We start from the raw sequence: 21,714 nt of genomic DNA, 5'->3' as shown, positions 1-21,714 counted from the left end.
CCAGATATCTAAACTAACAGCTTGAACCCACACAAGATCTGTGTATTCTTAGCAGTACAAAATGTTATATTTTGACACCCGTTGTAGTTATAGTCCGGTATTATGCACATATGTAGATCAGTTTAGTCAACAAAATCTGCAAATAAATGGTTTTCCATTAAAACACATTTCTATATGTATTTGGTTCTAGCGGATTTTGTTCTGAGTTGTAAGCAGAGTATAACCTGCAGTGTAAAACCTAAAATGCTGAAACACAGTAATCAATTTCATAATTTTTTATTTGGAAAAGCAAACTAAATGTTAAATATAATCACAGTGCAGTTGATCACATTTTCTTCTTAGCATTACTATTTGTCTCTCCATCGTGTGCAATGCGTCTTTCTGTCATGGTTTTGGTATTTAGTTCCGCGTTTTGTCTTATTTTGGTAGTCTGTTTTTCTGTTTTGTATTTTATTCTGTTTCCTGTTTAATTGTGACAGTCTGGCTTTCTGTCTTGTTTTACTTCCTGTCTTCTGGTTTTCCCACTCTTATGATTGCCTGATGTCTTCACCTGTCTCCCAGCCCTTGTGTCAACTGCATCTTGTTACCTGGTTACCCTCTGTATTTAGTCTTTGGGTTCCCCTTGTCCTGTGTCAGATCATTATTTGCAGTTTATCCTCGTTTGGCTGTCAGTGGATTGCTTACCTGTGGAAAACTCCCTTGGCCTGTTTCTGTTTTTTTGGGGGGATTTTGCCATTAAACCGTTGAACCCTACTCTGCATACTGTCTCTGCATTTGGGTCCATCACATTCTCTGGAAGACTGTCAACACTCAACTTGCCTTCTGATCGCACACATCTAGACCAACCTATCAAAATAATACAATTTAGCAACGGTAGTGTTTTTGTTAGAATGAGTCACAGAAATGACATCACTGATATTTTACAGCATACGGCAAACACAGGACTCCAGTGTCGGGTTACAACTTTTATACTCAAGACAGAAAGTGACATTAGTTCCGTTTTCATTTGTGTTATTTTACAAATATGACAGGATGAAAACTGTGGGCCTACATACCTTAGTGGGATAACATGTGAGACAATACTGGCATGCAAATTAGTTTCTATGTCCAATTCATTGTCTCAATGGGCTGTGTGGCCAATCAATGTTAATCATCGCAACTCTTGGCAACTAAGGAGGGGTGTTTTTGTGAAAAACAACACCAAAAAAACCATTTGGTTTTCTAAACGTTCTTCTATCATTGTGAAGCTGTAGGAATGTGCGGAATAATTCTTTAGGAAAAGCCAAGGTAGGAGGGTAACAAACAATTACAGAATAATTCAATTTTTTTTAATAACAACGTTAAATGGCGTGGTCTGTGGTGGTTCTAGTGTTAAAAGACAAACTCCTTCTGTATAATATGCACCACAACAGACAAACTAAGCTTACTATATACACCATCCAGTATACTTTATTTTACACATATACTATACATACAAAAATATTGATCACAGTGTATTTTCATGGAAATAGATTTAAATTGCAATATAACAGAGGTTGAAAAATAACATTTAATAAATTATATAATCAATATTTGACATAGGAATACTGAGACATAATTAATACAAACCCCCCCAAATATATAAAAAAAGTATTCAGACAGTATTTTAAAACAAGTGTCGAGTGTTGACTCTCTCTCTTTCAATTCTTCCTTCCTTCTCTGGGCTGCAATCAGCCGCTCTCCCAGTGAAAACGTCCTCATAAGCTGAGTCAGTGCATGTTCCACCTTCCAATCACCGGATATTCCCATATCTGCATTCCAGTCACTAAGGTTCCCCCACTTTCATCAGGGTCCGGGCTCTTCACAGCTCACAGGGGATACTCGTGACCAGCAGCAGGATGGGTGAGGCATTCTACTTGTTAAGTTTGTAATCTGCGCCTTAGCATCTTGTTAGCGTGTTGTTGGCCCGCGATTAGTCCAGTCGTCTCCAGTGAGCCGGTACACAGCGACACACTTCCTCGCTGAAGAAGAAACCTTGTTCACACCTTCGCCTCCTTACCTCGCAGGGAGGCCTGAGACAACTGCAATGGAAAAAAGAAAAGAAAACAGGATTGAGCTTCAAAAGTACTACCATAACTGCAACATGTCTAGAGTAGATCAGCTCAGATAAGTAAAACAGGGTCTTTAATAAACTCTATAACTTACACAAGACTCATTTTCATGGTGAAAGAAAGAAAGTGGTGGCTGTAATGATCAAGACCTGAATTTATCCCGATGTGGAAGGTCGTGGATATAGACTACAATTTATCCCCTTCTGCCCTAACCGGTACTGATTTATCTTCAAACAAAGGTACTCTTCTATTAACAATCACCAAATAACATTAATTATTTCTTCCCTAACCCTAACCCCACCATAACTGGGCTACTTAAAGAAGTTAAACTCTAAGATACCACTTGTTTTTGCACCTATATCTTGATTTACCAGCTACGTAGCACAGTAATTTAAAGTAGCTGTGGTAAAACCTTTTTTTTAAAAGACTACTCTAGATCCAGGGGTCTTAGCCAACTAAAGAACTATCTAATCTTCCCATTCTCTCTGATATTTTTGAGAAAGTAGTCGCTAATTGGCTGTGTGACTTTCTCTATACTATACTACACTATATTAGTTTATCTAAGATTTTCGGTCAGGATTTAGGATTCATATCATCTTGACAAAGGAATCTGTACTTGTCTTATTAGATCTTAGTGCTGCATTCTACACTGTTGACTATGCCATCCTAATACAGAGACCGGAACATTTAATTGGCATTGGTTTAAGTCATTCATATCAGATTGATCTAAGTTTGTTTATGTTACTGCACGGTAAAGTTAGTTAAAGGTGTTCCACAAGGCTCTGTGCTTAGACCAATTATATTCTCCTTATATAAGCATCCTCTAGGCAATACCATTAGAAAATGCCTTCTAAACTTTGCTATGTAGATGATACCCAATTATATTTGTCGATTGAGCTAGAAGTAACCAATCAGCAACTTCAGACATGCATTAAGGACATAAAATCCTGGATGACCTACAATTTCCGGATCAGACAAAACTAAAGTTATTGTGCTTGGCCCCAAACACCTCTGAAGCTCATTATCTAAAGACATAGCTACTCTGGATGGCATTGCACTGGCCTCCAACACCCAAGGAAAGGAATCTCTGAATTATCTCTGAGCTGTAATTTCTCATCCACCAATCATATGATGGAATTTGTTTGATTCCGCATTTTTTGTAGAAACATTGAATGGAATGGTTTGATAATGGAAATCAGTCAACTTTAAACCTGATTCTAAAGTATTGTTGAGATCTAATTGCTCACCAGTGTGAATGAAAAGACTGAATGAATTGGTCACTTATATCCTACATCCATAATCCTCTGTTTCCCAGGAGCTTGCAGGTTTTCGGTGCAGCCAAACACTGCTGGCTTACAAAGACAAACACTGGCTACTTTCACGTGTGTTCTAAAGGTCAGAGGTTACAACTAAGGTTTAGATTTCACAGCAGTGAAAATGAAAGCCTTCAGAACTACTATGTGATTTACAGCCAATGCCTGGGTGTCCGGGTATGGATAGATTCACTGATCTGCGGCCTCATGAGACAGTTTACAGTAAGTAAAAAAAATTGTATTGACCTTCAAAAGCTCATATCCGGTTAACCCCAGCCCAGAGTCAAGGCCTACCATCAAATGATTAGACAAGGGGTGGATCCATGGAATTCAAAAGAACACATAAAGCATGGATGGAGTCCTGTGTTACATTGCACTTACTCACTTCATCAACACAACAAAGGGTTCTGGGATTTGTATTTGCCACCGCTTTACTGGCTGCATGGGGTGTCACAGAATATTTCTGTCACTTATGGTGATCTATGAACCCATGATGAAATACACAGACGAGTTCAAATAGACCCACACGCTGTCTTTCAAACACACATTCACAGCCACGTTCACACCACGACCAGAGCCCAGACACTAGATTCCTACCGCATGTTATACTCATAAATCACTCTCAAGCGAGGTCACAAAGGGTCAGGACTGGACGGGATGGATGTGTGTGTATGTGTTTCCTTCTGTGTAGGGAGAGGAAATGGTTAAGTGACAGCTATGAGAAGTCATTAGCAGGCTGGGGTCTTGTATTACACACCGGGTTCGTTGCAATAACCACCTACCACTGCCTGACCATTGCTTTTCGTGTGTGTGTGTGTGTGTGTGGTAAAGCGAGGGTTGACTCTACCCTAGGATGATTCAACCAATGAACCACTGAAATATATAACACGGAGCTTTGCTGCCATATGCCTCGCCATGATCACAGTGATAGAGAAACAAGTTACGTTAATGAGGTCATTCATTAAACTCTGGTACATAATTAAGCAAATGATTCTATGCCAACACACTTGGCTTCGCACAACACATGGCAATATCATATTACAAATACAGCAATGTAGACTAGAAGAATACAAAATCATCATTGCGTGTAGGCACACAAACATGGTTTGGTTTTCTGTAGATGAAATGGCCATTAAATAATTCTTGTAGTCAATATATGCTGCAATACTCTATAATAATCCAAAAAAGGCCTGACCACATCATAGGCACATAGGTTTTATCAAACTACTTTTTGTATTTCTGTCACTTTCTAGGGTAATACCCACTCTATTTACCAATTAAAATAGTAATGGATCTTCACTGTCAGGGTAAATTAAGTGTAATAATATGATTAGCAATAATAATACAAGCCTAATTACAGAGATAGTGGCCCTGTCTCTTTAGATACTTCCTTTTATTCTGTGTATATAAGATAAAGGACTATGAAATTAAATGAACAGTGAAATGGATGGATGGATGGATGGATGGATGGATGATGGATGGATGGATCAATGAACAGAATAATTGATGTATGGGTTTGTGTGTCACAGGATCTGCACAATATGTTGCGAGTTTTTCAGTTCTCTAAAAGCGTTTTGTGGAGTATTTATTAGGGTTGGGAATCACCAGAGGCCTCACAGTACGATATCATCACTATTCTTATGTCACTGTACAATATTATTGCGGTTTTAAACATATGTATTGCTTTTTTTTCCATTGTCACATTTTTCCTGATTTCAAATGATGTCATCTGTTTCATCTAAAAAGATACATTCCTCTGTTTCTTCATCTCACTTTAATTGCATTGCTGCAAAATGGGTGTCTTTGTATCAATACAGTATTTCCATGGAAAAATATGCTGTATCGTCCCCCCCCCCCCACCCCTAGTATTCATCCATAACCATTTCACCACAGTCAATCAACCACGTTATCATTCAAAAATTTTTACAAACACACTCAAAGCCCATGCACCAACAATGAGGTGTGTAGGCATTTTAAGAGAGCAATGATTCCAGACTTTAAGATAAAGAAGACCTTAAAAGATAATACAGTTGAAAAATGGGCACATATTCATACACTACACCCTTCATTCTTGCACTGCACGAGTAGTCATATCCTTCTGTCCTTATGATGAACTAGTGCAGTGCCCGTTCCAACCGGGCCTGTTAAGAATGGGCCCATTTCTTGCAGCTTTCATAAAAATCGCTCCCTTCCTTGGGTCCTGAGCTGTTTCCTGTTTTATTTTGTAGGCTCATTCCTCATGTGTCATGTTTCATTTTTACTTCCTGCCTTTGTCTTCTTTCCACGTTTTTTTTTTTTTTTATTAGTTAAAAAATGTATTAGTTTTATTAGTAATTAGTCTCTTGTGGGTTTAGTCCGTTTGTTCTCCCTGCTCCCAGGTTTTGGAACAGCCTCCAGTCCAGTATTAAGGCACGTTCTACGACTGGAAACTTCAAATCTAGTTTACAGTTTGTTTTGATTGCTAACCCACACTGAGACACACACACACTGTCCCTCAAAACAATCCTCACTGAGATAACACACACTGAGACACACACACTGTCCCTCGGAACAATCCTCACTGAGATAACACACACTGAGACACACACACTGTCCCTCGGAACAATCCTCACTGAGATAACACACACTGAGACACACACACTGTCCCTCGGAACAATCCTCACTGAGATAACACACACTGAGACACACACACTGTCCCTCGGAACAATCCTCACTGAGATAACACACACTGAGACACACACACTGTCCCTCAGAACAATCCTCACTGAGATAACACACACTGAGACACACACACTGTCCCTCAAAACAATCCTCAGTGAGATAACACACACTAAGACACACACACACTGTCCCTCGGAGCAATCCTCACTGAGATAACCCACACTGAGACACACACACTGTCCCTCGGAACAATCCTCACTGAGATAACACACACTGAGACACACACACTGTCCCTCAGAACAATCCTCACTGAGATAACACACACTGAGACACACACACTGTCCCTCAGAACAATCCTCAGTGAGATAACACACACTGAGACACACACACTGTCCCTCAGAACAATCCTCACTGAGATAACACACACTGAGACACACACACTGTCCCTCAAAACAATCCTCACTGAGATAACACACACTGAGACACACACACTATCACACACCAGCGTCAAACACCAAGAAACAAAATACTAACTTTCTCATCTTTACACTTTCAGTCATTTTTCAAATATTTTTCAATATTTGCTATATTATTTATTTATTTATTTATTTTATAACATACCAGTTTTTTTTCGGTAAACAAGAAAAAATGAAAGTCAGCAATTTGCTTCAATGGATGTGAATTTCTATTTTGTAGCAATTTACGTAATTACTGGAAAAAAGTTACAAACTAACGGTATGTACTAGTAACAAAGCATTGTGGGCATTGTCCTGTCCCTGCCCAGCATCAGGCCTCACATTTTCATCATCACATTGGACGTCTTCTCTTGCCATGCACCTGCATCATCTCTAAATACAAATGAATGTAAAGGGCTGTTCCCATTGCTTTCCATTACTTTCTGAAAGTGCACAGTTTTACTGTAGTAGAGGAAGTGTTTCTCAAATGTTTATATCTGTGTATGTAACCTCCGATATCTAACTTGGACATGTTGGTACTTTACTCTTTTACCCGTTCAGTTTCTCTTGAATGGTACAATGTATGACGGTTTCATTCTTTATGAGCTTTCGATATGACATATAATGTATGTGTTCACTAACAAGTCTGACACAAGACACCTGCTTAGGCTTTCAGCTGGAATCGCAATCAGCAGAGTTTCATAAGCACAAGTTTTGAATGCATGGTTAACAGTTTGTCAGCAGTGTGTTAGCATCTGATCAAAGAGCTGTAAATCCACAGTGTTGTGCACGTTGTTGTTTGAGCCATGGGATAAGTGTGTAGACTTTTGAAAACTGTGTTCTAGCAGTGAAAAACAAACTAGAGTCTGGTCTACATGAACTTCTGCTGTGCAGACTGTAGTTAGAGTTTTGCACATGTGGCTCCAGTTGTGCGGTGAAAAAAAAACTAAAGACACCGATTTGTTTTTTTTTGTGCTGTCCTCCTGCATCAAAATTAACAATTTTTAAGACGCTGTTTGTTTTTTTTTACATTTTTGTTGCTTTTTTCATCGTTTTGCTTGCTTTTTCTGACGTTTTTGTTGCTTATTTTGACTTTTTCTTCACTTTCTTTACATTACCACCAATATATACACAACTAAAACCAACTTATTAACACTAGTTTTACACTTATTTCGGAAATTCATGGTCAATAAACCTAATTTATATGGAAGTATCTGATTGTTGTATTAGAAGAAAGCTGAAATAATGAATCCTTTTGACTAATATTTAAGATCAGAGGACTGCATGTTGATGGCAGATCTGTCAAAGTTAAGTCAGGATAATGCTATAAAATTGAATAAAACACCCAAAACCAGTGAAAGTAGTGGATAGTAGATCATTAATTTCAGTTGCAAAGAGTGTTTCATGGAACCATCCATGTTACTTTTGGGTAATTTGGTCAAAGTTGACCCGAGGACAACAGAATGGTTAAGCGACGTCTGCCTGGTTTCTGTCTAGCCACCTCCTGATCTGTCTTTTTGTTCATTATACTGCTTTTTAAGCTATTGCTTATTCAAATCACTTATCCAACTTCCAACTTTTTTTGACCTTGGTTTTACCATGCAAGTTGTTTTGTGATGTTGTGTTGTTTATGCATCAAGGCGTACTTCACCCCCTTTGCCCTGGTTGGAAAGCACTTTGGGTCAGCTTATGGTGTTTTAAATGTGGTTTTATAAGTAAAAGTGACTTGACTAAGAGGCAGCAGATGATACTGAACCCTTCCCATCCCTCCTTACCTGCATGTGGCTTGGTGAAACCTCCTTCCTTTTAAGAAACACTTGTTGGGCGACTCGTTACATTCGCAGGAACACTTTGTTTTGTTGAGGGGCTGGTGCCTCGGACACATCCTGCTACACGTGCACTGACAGGTCTCCCTGTTGAAGACGTGGTTATGTGGGCAGGAGGGAGCAGGTGGGATGTTGCAAACGCACTGGCAGGTGTTGCGGTCAAGGTGTCGGTTAGGGCCGCAGTCTTGAGTTTGATCTCTGCGCCGACACACACACTGACAGGTTTCCACGTCCAGTTCCTTATCTAGGCCACACACGTCTGCTGAGAACACGTCTGTAGAGATAGAAGGAGAGGGCGACACAAGGATGGGGGTTTAAAAAGAATAAGAAATAAGCCTTACGACAGCAGACGCTCACCACACATCAGCTCAGTAGAGAGGGAGGGGAACATGGTTTCAGTGGTGGGGGAAACCGGAGTGCCAGAGGACGACTCACGCGTACACTGGAAGAACGTGCAAACTCCACGCAGAAAGGCCTGGGAAAACCAAGGTCCGGAACCCGGTACCTTCTCGCTGTGAGGCCTCAATGCTAACTATCGGACCATGGTGCTGCTCAATGGCCATGGCCTTAAGTGAGTGGACAAAGAGTGTCTTTGAGTGGGGTCAGAGTTCCCCTGCAAAGTGAGTTAATGGTATTGTAATTAAATCCACTAGAAACGATCTCAATACAATTAATACAAAAATTAATCTTACAATTGGCTTTCCCATCACCGCAATTACAATAGAACACATTAGCAAATGGGACATAATCAGAAAGTTCTTTCAATTTTAAGAAACAAATGCAAATGTACCTAAAGCAGTCCACATGACTGAATATATATTTATTTTGCTGTCTTAGTTTCTCATTAGTTTTCATAGATGTGGATGTAGATGATTCTTGGGGCGGCTGTGGCTCAGTGGTAGAGCGGTTGCCTGCCAATCGAAAGGTTGGTGGTTCGATCCCTGCCCCTGCAGTCATTGTCGAAGTGTCCTTGGGCAAGACACTGAACCCCGAGTTGCCCCCGGTGCTGCGCATCGGAGTGTGAATGTGTATGATTGTTTATCTGATGAGCAGGTGGCACCTTGTACGGCAGTCCCGGCCACAGTGTATGAATGTGTGTGAATGGTGAATGTAGATGTAAAATAAAAAAATAAAAAGATGTATATAAATACAGCACATTTATATGTGTAAGTTGTATACTTAAATGTGGCTATATTGTTTTAATAATTACTTTTATGTGGTCTGTTCTCATTTGGTGTTCAGTAACTTTAATTTATTTTATATATTTTATATTGATTTATTGGTGTTATTGATAGTTTTGTGTTGTTATTGATTTAGCTATGGTATATTAATATCAGCTGTTTTGTTGATCTATTTTTTTGGTTTGGTTTGGTTTCCCGTTTTATTTCGTAGGTTCCCTTCCCATGTGTCATGTCTTGATTAATATATTAGGCTTGTTGGAGATGAGTCAGGCCTGCACAGAGTCAATCACTGGCTATTGCCACTCAATGCATGCTGGGTATATTTGTGCCTTGTGAAGGAACTTGTTTTGGCAGAATATGTGTACGTTCAAAAGTAGTTTTAGTCGTGCAACAGAAAACTCAGATTGGACAGATGGTCTAGCTAGCTGTCTGGATTTACCCTGCAGAGATCTGAGGACCAGGTAACCATAGTCCTCAGATTGGACAGATAGTCTAGCTAGCTGTCTGGATTTACCCTGCAGAGATCTGAGGACCAGGTATCCATAGTCCTCAGATTGGACAGATAGTCTAGCTAGCTGTCTGGATTTACCCTGCAGAGATCTGAGGACCAGGTAACCATAGTCCTCAGATTGGACAGATAGTCTAGCTAGATGTCTGGATTTACCCTGCAGAGATCTGAGGACCAGGTAACCATAGTCCTCAGATTGGACAGATAGTCTAGCTAGCTGTCTGGATTTACCCTGCAGAGATCTGAGGACCAGGTAACCATAGTCCTCAGATTGGACAAATAGTCTAGCTAGCTGTCTGGATTTACCCTGCAGAGATCTGAGGACCAGGTAACCATAGTCCTCAGAAATCCACCGGAGGTTAGAACGCCAACACAAAGAAAGAGGAAGGTATCCATCAAAAATGAGGGACATCCGGCAGAATTTCCGGCAGCACCAGAACAATCATCAAATTAAACCTCGTTGACTAGTCCCTTGCTGATGTGGACACCAAGGGACTTGAAGCTGTCCACCATCTCGACCGAGGACCTGCTGAAATAAGGGGGGAATAGTTCCTTCCATGCTTCTTCCCAAAGTCCATTATCATCTCTTTAGGCTCGCTGACACAAGAGCATGAGTAGGTTGTTGTCATCCTTGTAATCCATCATAGTTCTTAGACCTTGCCACATTGCTTCTGGGGTTGCCCTCCTGGAATTGTAGTTCCTCTATCTTCCCGTAGTCCCTTCTCGCCTCATTTACTGTTCTTCTCCCATTGGAGGCTGCTGCTTATAACTGTCCATGCTTCCAGACTTCATTACTTCTTTTGAAGGCCAAGTGTGTCTGTTTATGGCCTCCTGGATGGTTTTGGCAATCCATGGTTTCTGGTTGTGGAATGGTTTAACAGTAGTTTTGGGTAAAGTTGCTTTTGTTTTATACATTAACTACCACAGAGTCAGTGAATCCATTAATGTCATCAGAAACGTTGATGGTGGTATCTTGGAACATGCCCCAGACAGTGTAGTGAAGCCTAGTAGTGTGGATTTTAATTGTAGTTTGCTTACATACTAACCTCAGCAAGATGCCCACATGGTCGCTCTTCCCAAATGTGGGTAGCAATTTTGTGTAGCGGAATGCTGTATAGCGGTGATCTAGAGTGTTCTCCAGTATGTCTCCAGCCACAATGAGAGCAGCATCAGGTGTATCATTCTGCAAGCAGTTCAGGTCTTTGCAAAGATCCGGGAGGGCAGTCTTTGTACTCGACTGTGGTTGGATGTACACTGCTGTGTTACTGACAATGTAAATTCCCTTGGTAGAAAGTGTGGCCTGCATTTTATTGACTTTAACTGAAGATCAGATGAGAAATGGGATAAAATATTAATATTCTTGCTGTTGCACCAGTTCATATTTACAGTAAAGCACACATCCCTTTTTCTTCACAAAGTCTTGGGTTTCTGTCACAATAAGTCGCTCCGGAGTATACGTTGCATCAGTCAAAAAATGCGTCTTGAAGAGGAAAAAAAAACATACATAAGTCGCACTGAACTATAACTTGCATTTATTAAGAAACGTATTCCTCAAAATCCAAGACCAAGGACAGACATTTAGCACACAGAACAACAGGCTGAACACGGCAGGTGTCCGATATGTTAAGGTAACACATTAACAGATATTTAACTACACACTAGTACACAGAACTACCAGGGCGTGGAGACGTAACTGCACCGTTAACAAGCCTCTCCCAGCAGCACGTTGTTCAAGCACCCATCTGTGGACCCGTTCCTCCAGCTCTAACCATCCTGCTTTTAGCCCGCCATTAGCGTCCTTTGTTTTCTTTATTTCAGTAAGAATAACCTTTCCCTCACAAGTTTTTCACTCACTAGATGGATGTAGGAGATAGAAATAGGGCATTTTGTTTGTGTTTAGTCTTTCTAAGTTGTCTTTAGGAGCAGCATATAGTTGTCAAAAGCCTAGATCGCCCTCTTGTGGATGTAGACAGTAATGTTTTCAGTAGGAATTAACATTTAGAAACATGATTAGAAAATATCTCCAAATTATATATTTTGATTTATAAGTAATGTATAGTATAAAACTCGCATCTAACTACAAGTCGCAGGACCAGCCAAACTATGAAAAAAAGTGTGACTTACTGTATAGTTCGGAAAATACGGTATAGAAAGATAGTCACCTGATTGACTGGTGTTGTCTGGTATTACAGGACTATGCCGAGTTTTGGTAAAACATAGGACATTACAGTTCCTGATATCCCGTAGACACAGAGACTTTGCGGTTTATTATTCAGAACTTGTACATCAGTTAGCACGATTTGTGACAGAGAACATCAGCGAGGTCGGGATCTCAGATGGTGTTTAAGTGGTGTGGATCGTAGCTAAAGTTGATTTTTCCTACTTTATTCAACTTTTGCTTGATGTTTACATTTGAAAGCAAGCAATGTTCTCTCTTTCCTCAAGGATAACACAGATGGTTGTCTTTCAAGACTGGTAAATCATCTTTTGGCCGAGCAACACAGGGGGAGATGGAAATAGAGAGAAAAATGTTCAGACTGGTCCATACACACATGCTGTGTGTGTGTGTGTGGTGTGTGTGTGTGTGTGTGTGTGTGTGTGTGTGTGTTCAGATGTACAAACACTGATAACAAAAACCCATAGTTTCACTGCTGACAAACTACAAGCTGTTTCTACTCCGGCATAGCAGCATGTGCTTACACACTTTAACCGAACCCACAGAATGGAACTTTATTTTCCCCAGAGAACTACTGTTTTCAAGCTCAGAACATCTTCACTACAACATGTATGGAGAAGTCTCAGTTAGGTACAGTATAGCTCTGTCAAAGGAATAATGTGGGTTAGGAGCTACGATGGACCAGACCCGAACACCACCAGGAACCAGAACTTGTGCAGCAGTTGGAGCGCTACTAGTTAGATCTGGTGGGGCTTACATCTACTCACTGATATTTTCCTTTAAATATTGAAGTTCATGAATATGTTTTGGCATGTAGGACAGAGTTTCTCTATATCTATGATATCGGAAGGGGGATTTTATACTGTTTTTTTATGAGCATGATCAAAATCATCCCCCAGTCTGCTTTCTTCACAAATCGCACCCTGCATACATTTGTGTATTCAAATTGAGTTTTGACCTGTGTGCAACTGGAGCTTGTTAGTTTGCTCCTCTAGCCTAATTTATACAATGTAAGATGCATGAGGCTTATGCTAATAACATTGTATAAATATAGGGAAAACAAGTCTGGCAAAGGACGGTTGTTTTGTCTGTGAACCTCGCGAGTTAAAATGGACCCAAATGTGGTACTGCTTTTTAAAGTTGTTGCTGTTAAGCAGTGTTGTGTGTACGCTGGCTGAATTATAAAAGGTTACTGCGTACTCATGAAAATACTCATGCTTATTTGTAGCTACTAAGATGAACTAACAGTTACTTAGCCATTATTGTTTAAATCTCATGCTTATTGTCCAGGAGTACGCTTCCTTCTGGGAGGTGATAGGGTTGGCAGGTGTTAGGTAAAAAAGAAATAGTTCCTACATGAGACTGCGCACAACCAGGTCTGTGGATTATCTAGAGTAACCAGGTATCGTTCCTAGGAAGAGAAATTAAAGTTGAGTTTTTTTTTGTTTTTTTTTGCCGCTTTGATCACCACAAGCCATCTAGTTCAATGTTTCCCAAACTTAGGGTCGGGACCCAAAATGGGTCGCAGACCCGTTTTATTGGGTCGCCAATTGGCAGAGTAAAATGCATATCAATCTCTGGCTTTTCGACTCTAGCATACCTGAAAAACAAATACAGAAACAGACTAAATGCTCAGCATGACCTCAGAATGGCATTTTCAAAAACCGAACCAAGAATTGATCAGCTGGTTGACATCTCCAACCAGCCACATACATCTCATTAAATTCAAGTCAGCATTATTCAAAAAAATTTTGGTGTCGGTACTGATGTCGGATGATGGGAGGGGATAAGAAAATTAGTTGAGAAAGGGGTGAGACACAGAAAGGAGAATAGAGACCTTTTCTGTTTTTGTTTACTTTTATAATGGAATAAATAATATACTTCATGTACATTTAAATTCATGGTTTGTTCTGTCTTTTGTTCACAGTTTAAAAATGTAGATGTTACAATGATTCATGGTGTATTTTTGTAAATTGCGGTCCCGGGGAGACACCAAATTTCTCTTTTGGGTCTTGAGCTGAAAAAGTTTGGGAACCACTGATCTAGTTCCATACACTGGAGAAAAGGCAGACATCACTCACACCAAAACTATCTACAGTAGATTTATAAATAGCACTACAGGGGTGAACTGGCCTTTTGAAATGAAGTGAAAGGGACATAATATTTATATTATTATATAATGAAAGCATACTTGTTTTCCACTAATCCACGCAGTAAATGTCCTATGTCCTGCTATCTTAGTCAGCTCATTTGTTTTTGGCTCTGTTTATTGTATGTGTGAGTGGCTGTGGAATCTGCTCCTCCGGGGTCTCCACATTCTACTCTTTCTCATTTGTTTACACAGAGTCCAGAGTTTTATCATAGCCAAACATACACAAACACACACACACACTCACACACACACACAGCAAACACATTGGAGTCATAAATACTCCTCAGGGAACACATGAACATTCTCCTGTCACAAAGACTAACATAGAGAACGATGGCTCTAGTAAGAGATGCTTGTTTCAGTCCTTGGTATGTGTGCTCACTACAGGGCTTGCATGTAGCCCCCAATATTGTAATCATGCCAAAAAATGTAATAACATATGCTTTCATCTTTTGAATTTTTTTTTACAAAAATCATTAATGTAGAACCTGACCAATAATACGCAGACTGACATTTTTTCAACACAAATCACTGTTGACCCAGATGAAAAAGAACATTTCATAGAGATTGAACTGCTCTGTGTGACGTCAGCCATCTTCTGATGGTGTCTAATCTTAGACCCACGCTAATGGACGATCAAGCAGTCAGCGCAGCTATGGGCAGGTTCATTTCCCATGAATAGGAGTTTTAGTTTAACGCATCTCTGCTTGATAACGGACCATACTCTCTGTTGATAATTTAATATGCTAAATAAAGCCTCCATACATTACCAAACCAAGTCAGTGTCAAATTGTGTGTTTTCAGGAGGCTAACATGACACTAAAGACTTAGACTTGCACTCTTTATATTTCAGAGCAAAAAAACATACTTTTTTACAATATAACATTATCTGTCAACATTATAATCATCAGTTTTGAAGGGGAAAATGAGCCATTACATCATCCATAGAAATGCCATTTTGTTACATTTTCGATCAGGTTAAATGCAAATTTCAAGTTATTATATTGTTTGGTGCTACAGGGACCCATCAGCAGGCAGCAACACTGCCACACTGATCCATCGGCAGCTACTGTACTTATTTAAACTGTACCGAAATCTTTAGGTGGATCGGCACTATTGTTTTTTCTAGCATCAGAACCTTTTTGTTATCTTTTGTGAGGATTGCTCCTACACTTGTCAGGCCTGTAGACAGGGGAGGTATTCAGGTGGTTCACAATACCAGCCCCCCCTGCCAGTTTGTGGATTGTTAGCTGGTAAGATGCCACTTCACCTCCTGGGCACTGCCAGGTGTTCTTGCAAAGGCAGCAGGTCAGGGCGCTGGTCCAACACTGGCAGCCCTCTCACTCTGACATCTCTCCATTACTGCATGAATAAGTCCTTGGCATGTGTGTATTTCAGGCCTGTGTGTAGTGATTAAATTAGATTAAAATGGGGGTTCGTCAAAGGGATCTGTAGGTCCCAGCTATGGTCATCACACCATTCCAGGTGATGTCACACAGTGGGTGCCTTGGATGGGGACCTGAGAGTGAAAATGTACCTCACACCGACTGAATTCTGTAAACTTTCACGGCAAAGCACTCACTTCTTTAGAAAAGATCCTGTCAGATCCTTTTATCCTGTCCGAGAGTTTGTTGTGTTGTGCTGTGCGTCAGCTTGTCGCAGCAAGCAATCATCACACAATTCTAGTAAAATGTTATCCCGTCCATTCCGTCCTTCCATTAAAAAAAAAAAAAAAAAAAGGATGAAGGAATAGTGATATTTGTGTATGAATCTGATTGTGCTCCTGGCACCACAGACAATGTAGAACTTTGATTGGACTTCGGGTGGCATTCACGGATTCTAGTCCGACCACGTACGTGCAATTCCCGAGAGACGCCCGCACCAGCCCCCACAACACGCATGGGTGCAGTGATGCAGAAGTATAAATTGGGCATTAGGCAATGTCCTTGTTTAGAATCCTAGAGGTCTGAGGGTAGAAGCTCCTCCTGAGCCTCTCAGTGCTGGCCTGGTGTATCCCAACCCCATCAGGGTTTTCTACTTTGTTTCTCCCAGCCTTTTTCTTGCAGCGCCTGGTGTAAATATCCTTTAAGCAAGGTAGAGCACAGCCTGTTTGCAGGGCCTTGTGGTCCTGTTCGGTACTGTTTCGGTACCAGCCAGTGATGATCTTTGTAAGGATGCCGGCCATGGTGTAGGATTAGAACTTTGTTTGGTATTTGAGGGGATACCTAGGCGTCTAAGGGGGGGACCATGTCTACCTTGCCTTGCCACCACTGAGTCAGTATGCAGCACCAAGGTCAGTCCCACGCTGATGATTGAGGGACTTGAACCACCCCCTACACTCCCAATGTACAGTGTACATACTGTAGTTACTTCCCAAAGTCCACTATCATCTCTTCAGTCTTGCTGACATTCATGAGTAGGTTGTTTTTGTCCTTGTTATCCATCATGCTTCTGGGGTTGCTCTCCTGGAATTGTAGTTCTTCTTCCTGTAGTCCTGTTTTGAATCCTTTACTGCTCATCCTCCCTTGGAGGCTGCTGCTTTGTACCTTTTCATGTGTCCAGACTGCAGCCCTAATGTGTTTTTAGTTCTGGTAATCCATGGTTACTAGTTGGTGGAATGATTTAACCATGGTTTTGGGTGGAGAAATGCTACTTGCCAATTTAGAAGATGCTTTGCTACATGTTTAAAGCTGCTGCCCCCCCATCCTGGTTAAAGATTTCCCACATGAGGGCTTCCATTAGTTGCGGTGCATTGAGCAGAGAGGTGGATTTACGGAATGCAGCTTGTGCTGTGTAAACAGCAGCTGATGTCATCATAGTCTTAGCACATTAAAGCCTATTTTCCTGTCGACATCTTTAATTACATCCATTTAGGTTTTACAAAAATAAGAACGCATTCACATGAACACACACACACACACACAGAGTTTGCAAAAGCTCTGCCATCTACTGTGCTTATTACTAGTCTTGATTGTTTTGGCAGCTATCGGACCTACTGTATACCTATCAGCAGCTGTAATTGTTGGTTTACCCCTCTTTTGTATTTTTGTCTAGGCTACTGCAGGAAAAACAAGCAAACACAATTTCCTCTACAATGTTTTCTGATGAAATTACAAGATACAACATAAATCTGCCTATGTGCAAACACTCACCAAGGTGCTGTTGGGAGGGCCGTGGAGGGGGCAGTGGTGGGGGAGGGGGGTTGTGGTGCACATGGGCGCTCATGCTGACACACCGACACTGCCTGCTGCTCCAAGACTGACCAGGAGGACACGTCCTGTTGGCTATTGGACACCTTTAACAGAGAAAAAAGACAAAAAGAACTCATGACAGCAGTATTTCAAGTAATGTTTCTTGTACTACCATTGCCACTAATTAACACCCTTTATTGGCCCAATTGGCCAATTTAAGCATAACGAGCCATTGACCCGTTTAATTCCCTTTGTAATCAAGCTGCGCATGATAATTAATTTGTCTTTGCTTGTCTATTTTGATTAATTGCTCAGTACAACTGAATCCCTCCAGCTCTCATCAATCATCTTTGTAAAAACTATTGGTAACTGCCGCCAATGGGCACTGACCAGCAGCAAATGGCAGACGGCCAAATGAAAATGCAAAATGGGGAGAAGTGTATTAATCCAAAGTGAGTCTGATACTTTTTGGACTGACATTCAACAGATGGACAGCAAGACATGGAACAACATGAAGATCCCTCTTGTTCAGTGTCTGCAGCATGTGCAAGTTGGAAACACGTTACCCATAATAGCTTGTAATGTTGATATGATACAAGACCTGTTGCTGATAGATAGATAGATAGATAGATAGATAGATAGATAGATAGATAGATAGATAGATAGATAGATAGATAGATAGATAGATAGATAGATAGATGTTGATCCCAAACAAAAGGGGAAATTATAGTGTTACAGCAGCAGAAATCTGTCACACAGCACAGAATATAAATACAAATGAAATACCAGGATGCAATATACATACATACAATATACTAATAATATATATATTTTATCATAGGATAAAATACAAGAATAAGTATTTAAAATACAAGTTGGAAATAAAAAATGCTTAACTAGTAATGATAATGATAAAGTATGAGTATGTTCTAATGTACAAAATGTAATAATTACTAACTAATAATAATAATGATTAAAGATGAGTGTGTTCTGAAGTCTACTTTCTGGGAGACCCCAACTAGGTTGCTTATTATAATTTAATCAGAAGAGACTTAATTTGAGATAGAATGACATAAATAATGAACATGGTGCATGATATGTTGATGTGTTTAGAGTTGTGGCGATTAGACTCCATCACAATATCAAATGATAAGGGGTTTAGAGGTCATTGATATATTGAAAAACTACCCCTTTGATGGAGTCTAGATACTGGGGGAGGTGATGAAGGGATAAAGGAAGACTAAAGATCCTGATGGATGTGACGAGAGGCGGGGCTTCTGATGGATGAACCCTGGGTGCTGGGAATGATGGGAAGTGGAGGTGAATGGGGGAGAGGAGGGTGGCGTTGATTCTGCCTTAGTCTTGCATTGCTAGACCTTCCCGCGCAGTGCTTTGGAGGAGGGTCTGGCTAGTCCACACAGCATTCCGGGATGGGAGAAAAATGTGCTCTGGTTTATCGGCATTTCTTCTGCGTTTGTGGGCTCACAGTTTTATGTAACAAATGGTCTGGTAGCTCCCTTTTCCCCAGACAACATTCTCTCTGTGTTCCATTCCACATGCATTGAAACCGACCAAGACTATTTCGCCCCTCATCGGATTAAAGTTATTAAACCTAAGGCAGACCCCTGGCCAAATTACATCACAAGGGCCCTTAGGCAACACTGCAGACAAACTGAACGAAGATGGAAGAAAGACAATTTACATGTGTCACTGGGTGTATTAAGGGACAGTCTAGCCACATGAACACCAGAATGCTGTGAAGGTGGCGAAGATGCACCATCTCTCTTCTGTCATCGCTAAAAGTTGCCATGAACATGGAGTGTTATTTAATACTATTAACTCTTTCATAAATGCATGCACCTCTGCTCTGACAGATGTTTCAATCAGTACATGTGAGAAATGTCTGTTATTTTATTGACAAAGTAGCATCTGCCAGGAAAATCGCCAGTGCTAATTTTAATCAACTGTCCCCTAGACATTGTTCCCGCCAGAATGGTGAAGGAGGTTTTTAATAGCACCATTGGGTGAGTCTTCTTACTTTTTTAAATTCTTGTCTTAGTTTAGGTTCTGTCCCAGCTGCCTTTCAACATGCTGTGGTGAGGCCCCTACTTAAGAAGCCTATTCTTGACCCGACAATGTTGTCCAATTTTAGACCAGTCTCTCATCTGCCTTTTCTTGTAAAGGTTTTGGAAAAAGATCACGTCACAGCACTGAGTCTGTGGAGTATTTATTGATATTGCCTTGTCTGTAGATGCCGGGAATCCTACTGTTTTAGTGCTTTTGGACCTCACAGCGGCTTTTGACACAGTGGACCATGCAGTCCTCCTCTTGCCTTGAGCATTGTGTAGACATTGGGGGCTCTGCACTGAAATGGTTTAGCTCATATTTGGCAAATAGTAGCTTTTCTGTCATGATTGGTGATCACTCCTCGTCAGTTGCTCCTCTCTCTTGTGGGGTACCCCAGGGCTCAATTATTGACCCCATTTTGTTTTCTTTATATATGCTGTCTTTAGGGGCTATTATAGGAAAGCAGAACCTGTCATGTCAATGCTACGCAGATGATTTGCAAATCTATTTCCCTATAAAAGTAAATGTCACACTGAACTCCCTGCTTAGTTGTATCACTGATATTAAGTTGTGGCTTTCAGAAAACTTTCTTAATTTGAATGAAGAGAAAACGGAGTGTAGTATTTTCAGTACTTCAGGCATGCCAAACTGTCCAGCTTTGAGTTTGGGAGCTCTGGCATCTTACACTAGGTCAGCTGTCAAAAACTTGAAAGCATGAAATTTGACAAGCAGATCAGTAATGTTGTTAGAATGAGCTTTTTCCAGCTTCCAGCAAGTTAAGCCTTTCCTGAGCAGGCACGACCTAGATAAGGCAGTTCAGGCTTTTATTAGTTCAAGGTTGGACTACTGTAATGCTCTCTATGTTGGTCTGAATCAGACGTCCATCTCACGTCTTCAACTTGTGCAAAATGCTGCTGGTCGCTTTTTAACAAATACATCTAAGCTTTTAGCTTCTCTGCATTGGCTTCCTGTAAAATTTAGAATAGAATTTAAAATCCTTCTTCTCACCTACAAAGCTCTTCATGGTCAGGCTCCATCTTATCTTAAAGAGCTTATAGTACCCTACAACCCTGGGAGAGAACTACGCTCCCAGAATGCAGGGTTACTGGTGGTTCCTAGAGTCTCTAAAAATAGAACAGGAGCCAGAGCGTTCAGCTATCAGGCTCCTCTCCTGTGGAACCAGGTTCCAGTTTGGGTCCGGGAGGCAGACACCGTCTCCACATTTAAGAGTAGGCTTAAGACTTTCCTTTTTGATAAAGCTTATAGTTAGGGCATAGAATCGAATATTGTTAGGGAGTAGTAGTTAGTCACATTGTTTTCAGATTTATCTATCATATAATATAACTAAAGGGAGACTTGGCATACAGCCCGATCCGGTTGGGGAGAGTTCTGGCCCGGCCGGGCTGGAGCTCTCTTTACCTCGTCTCTCTTGGTTTTGTTGTAATAGTTTTAGACAGCTGGGGACTTATTTTGATACACTAGTTAGGGCATAGAATCGAATATTGTTAGGGAGTAGTAGCTAGTCACATAGTTTTCAGATTTATCTAACATATAATCAAGAATATAATAGAACCAAAGGGAGACTTGGCATACAGCCCGATCCGGTTGGGGAGAGTTCTGGCCCGGCCGGGCTGGAGCTCTCTTTACCTCGTCTCTCTTGGTTTTGTTGTAATAGTTTTAGACAGCTGGGGACTTATTTTGATACACTGAGCTCCTCTCTCCTCTATCTTTCCATCTTTCATTTATGTGCATCCATGTCCCAGAAATGCTTGTTACTAACCTATTTCTGGGGAGTCATTCCCCGGAGTCCTTATGTTCTTTTTTCCCCAGCATGTTCCCTTGGATCAGAGAGGCTCCGAAATCAGGGTAGCAGCTATTGCCATTGTTCCGCTACACGTTCTGTGATGCCATGTTCAACTGCTACACTGTGGTGCCCTGCTACGTCCTGCTACGTCCTGCTGTGCCTTGTAATGCTGCACAGCGTCCTGCTATGCCATGAACTACCACAAAGAACTTCTACAAACTACTAATTTTTTCTATTTTTGTTATTGCCACTCTTCATTCTAACCCCAACCGGCCCGTCAGACACCGCCT

The 21,714-nt window shown here is 40.8% G+C and overlaps 1 protein-coding gene across 1 annotated transcript in view; it reads right to left on the bottom strand.

Moving 5' to 3' along the window:
* Positions 1-1,308: 1,308 nt before the first annotated feature.
* Positions 1,309-21,714, bottom strand: part of vegfc (vascular endothelial growth factor c) — a 74,528-nt gene continuing 54,122 nt past the window's right edge. Inside the window, exons 5-7 of the mRNA XM_032536436.1 lie at positions 17,515-17,657; positions 8,295-8,619; positions 1,309-2,060 (exon numbers count right to left, since the gene is read on the bottom strand). Of these exons, the coding sequence (XP_032392327.1) occupies positions 1,952-2,060; positions 8,295-8,619; positions 17,515-17,657 (577 nt within the window). The 3' untranslated portion in view covers positions 1,309-1,951. The remainder of the gene's footprint in view (positions 2,061-8,294; positions 8,620-17,514; positions 17,658-21,714) is intronic.

This window comes from Etheostoma spectabile, chromosome 2, assembly GCF_008692095.1.
Source record: "Etheostoma spectabile isolate EspeVRDwgs_2016 chromosome 2, UIUC_Espe_1.0, whole genome shotgun sequence".
NCBI lineage: Eukaryota > Metazoa > Chordata > Actinopteri > Perciformes > Percidae > Etheostoma > Etheostoma spectabile.
This window is presented reverse-complemented; position numbering and strand designations above follow the sequence as displayed.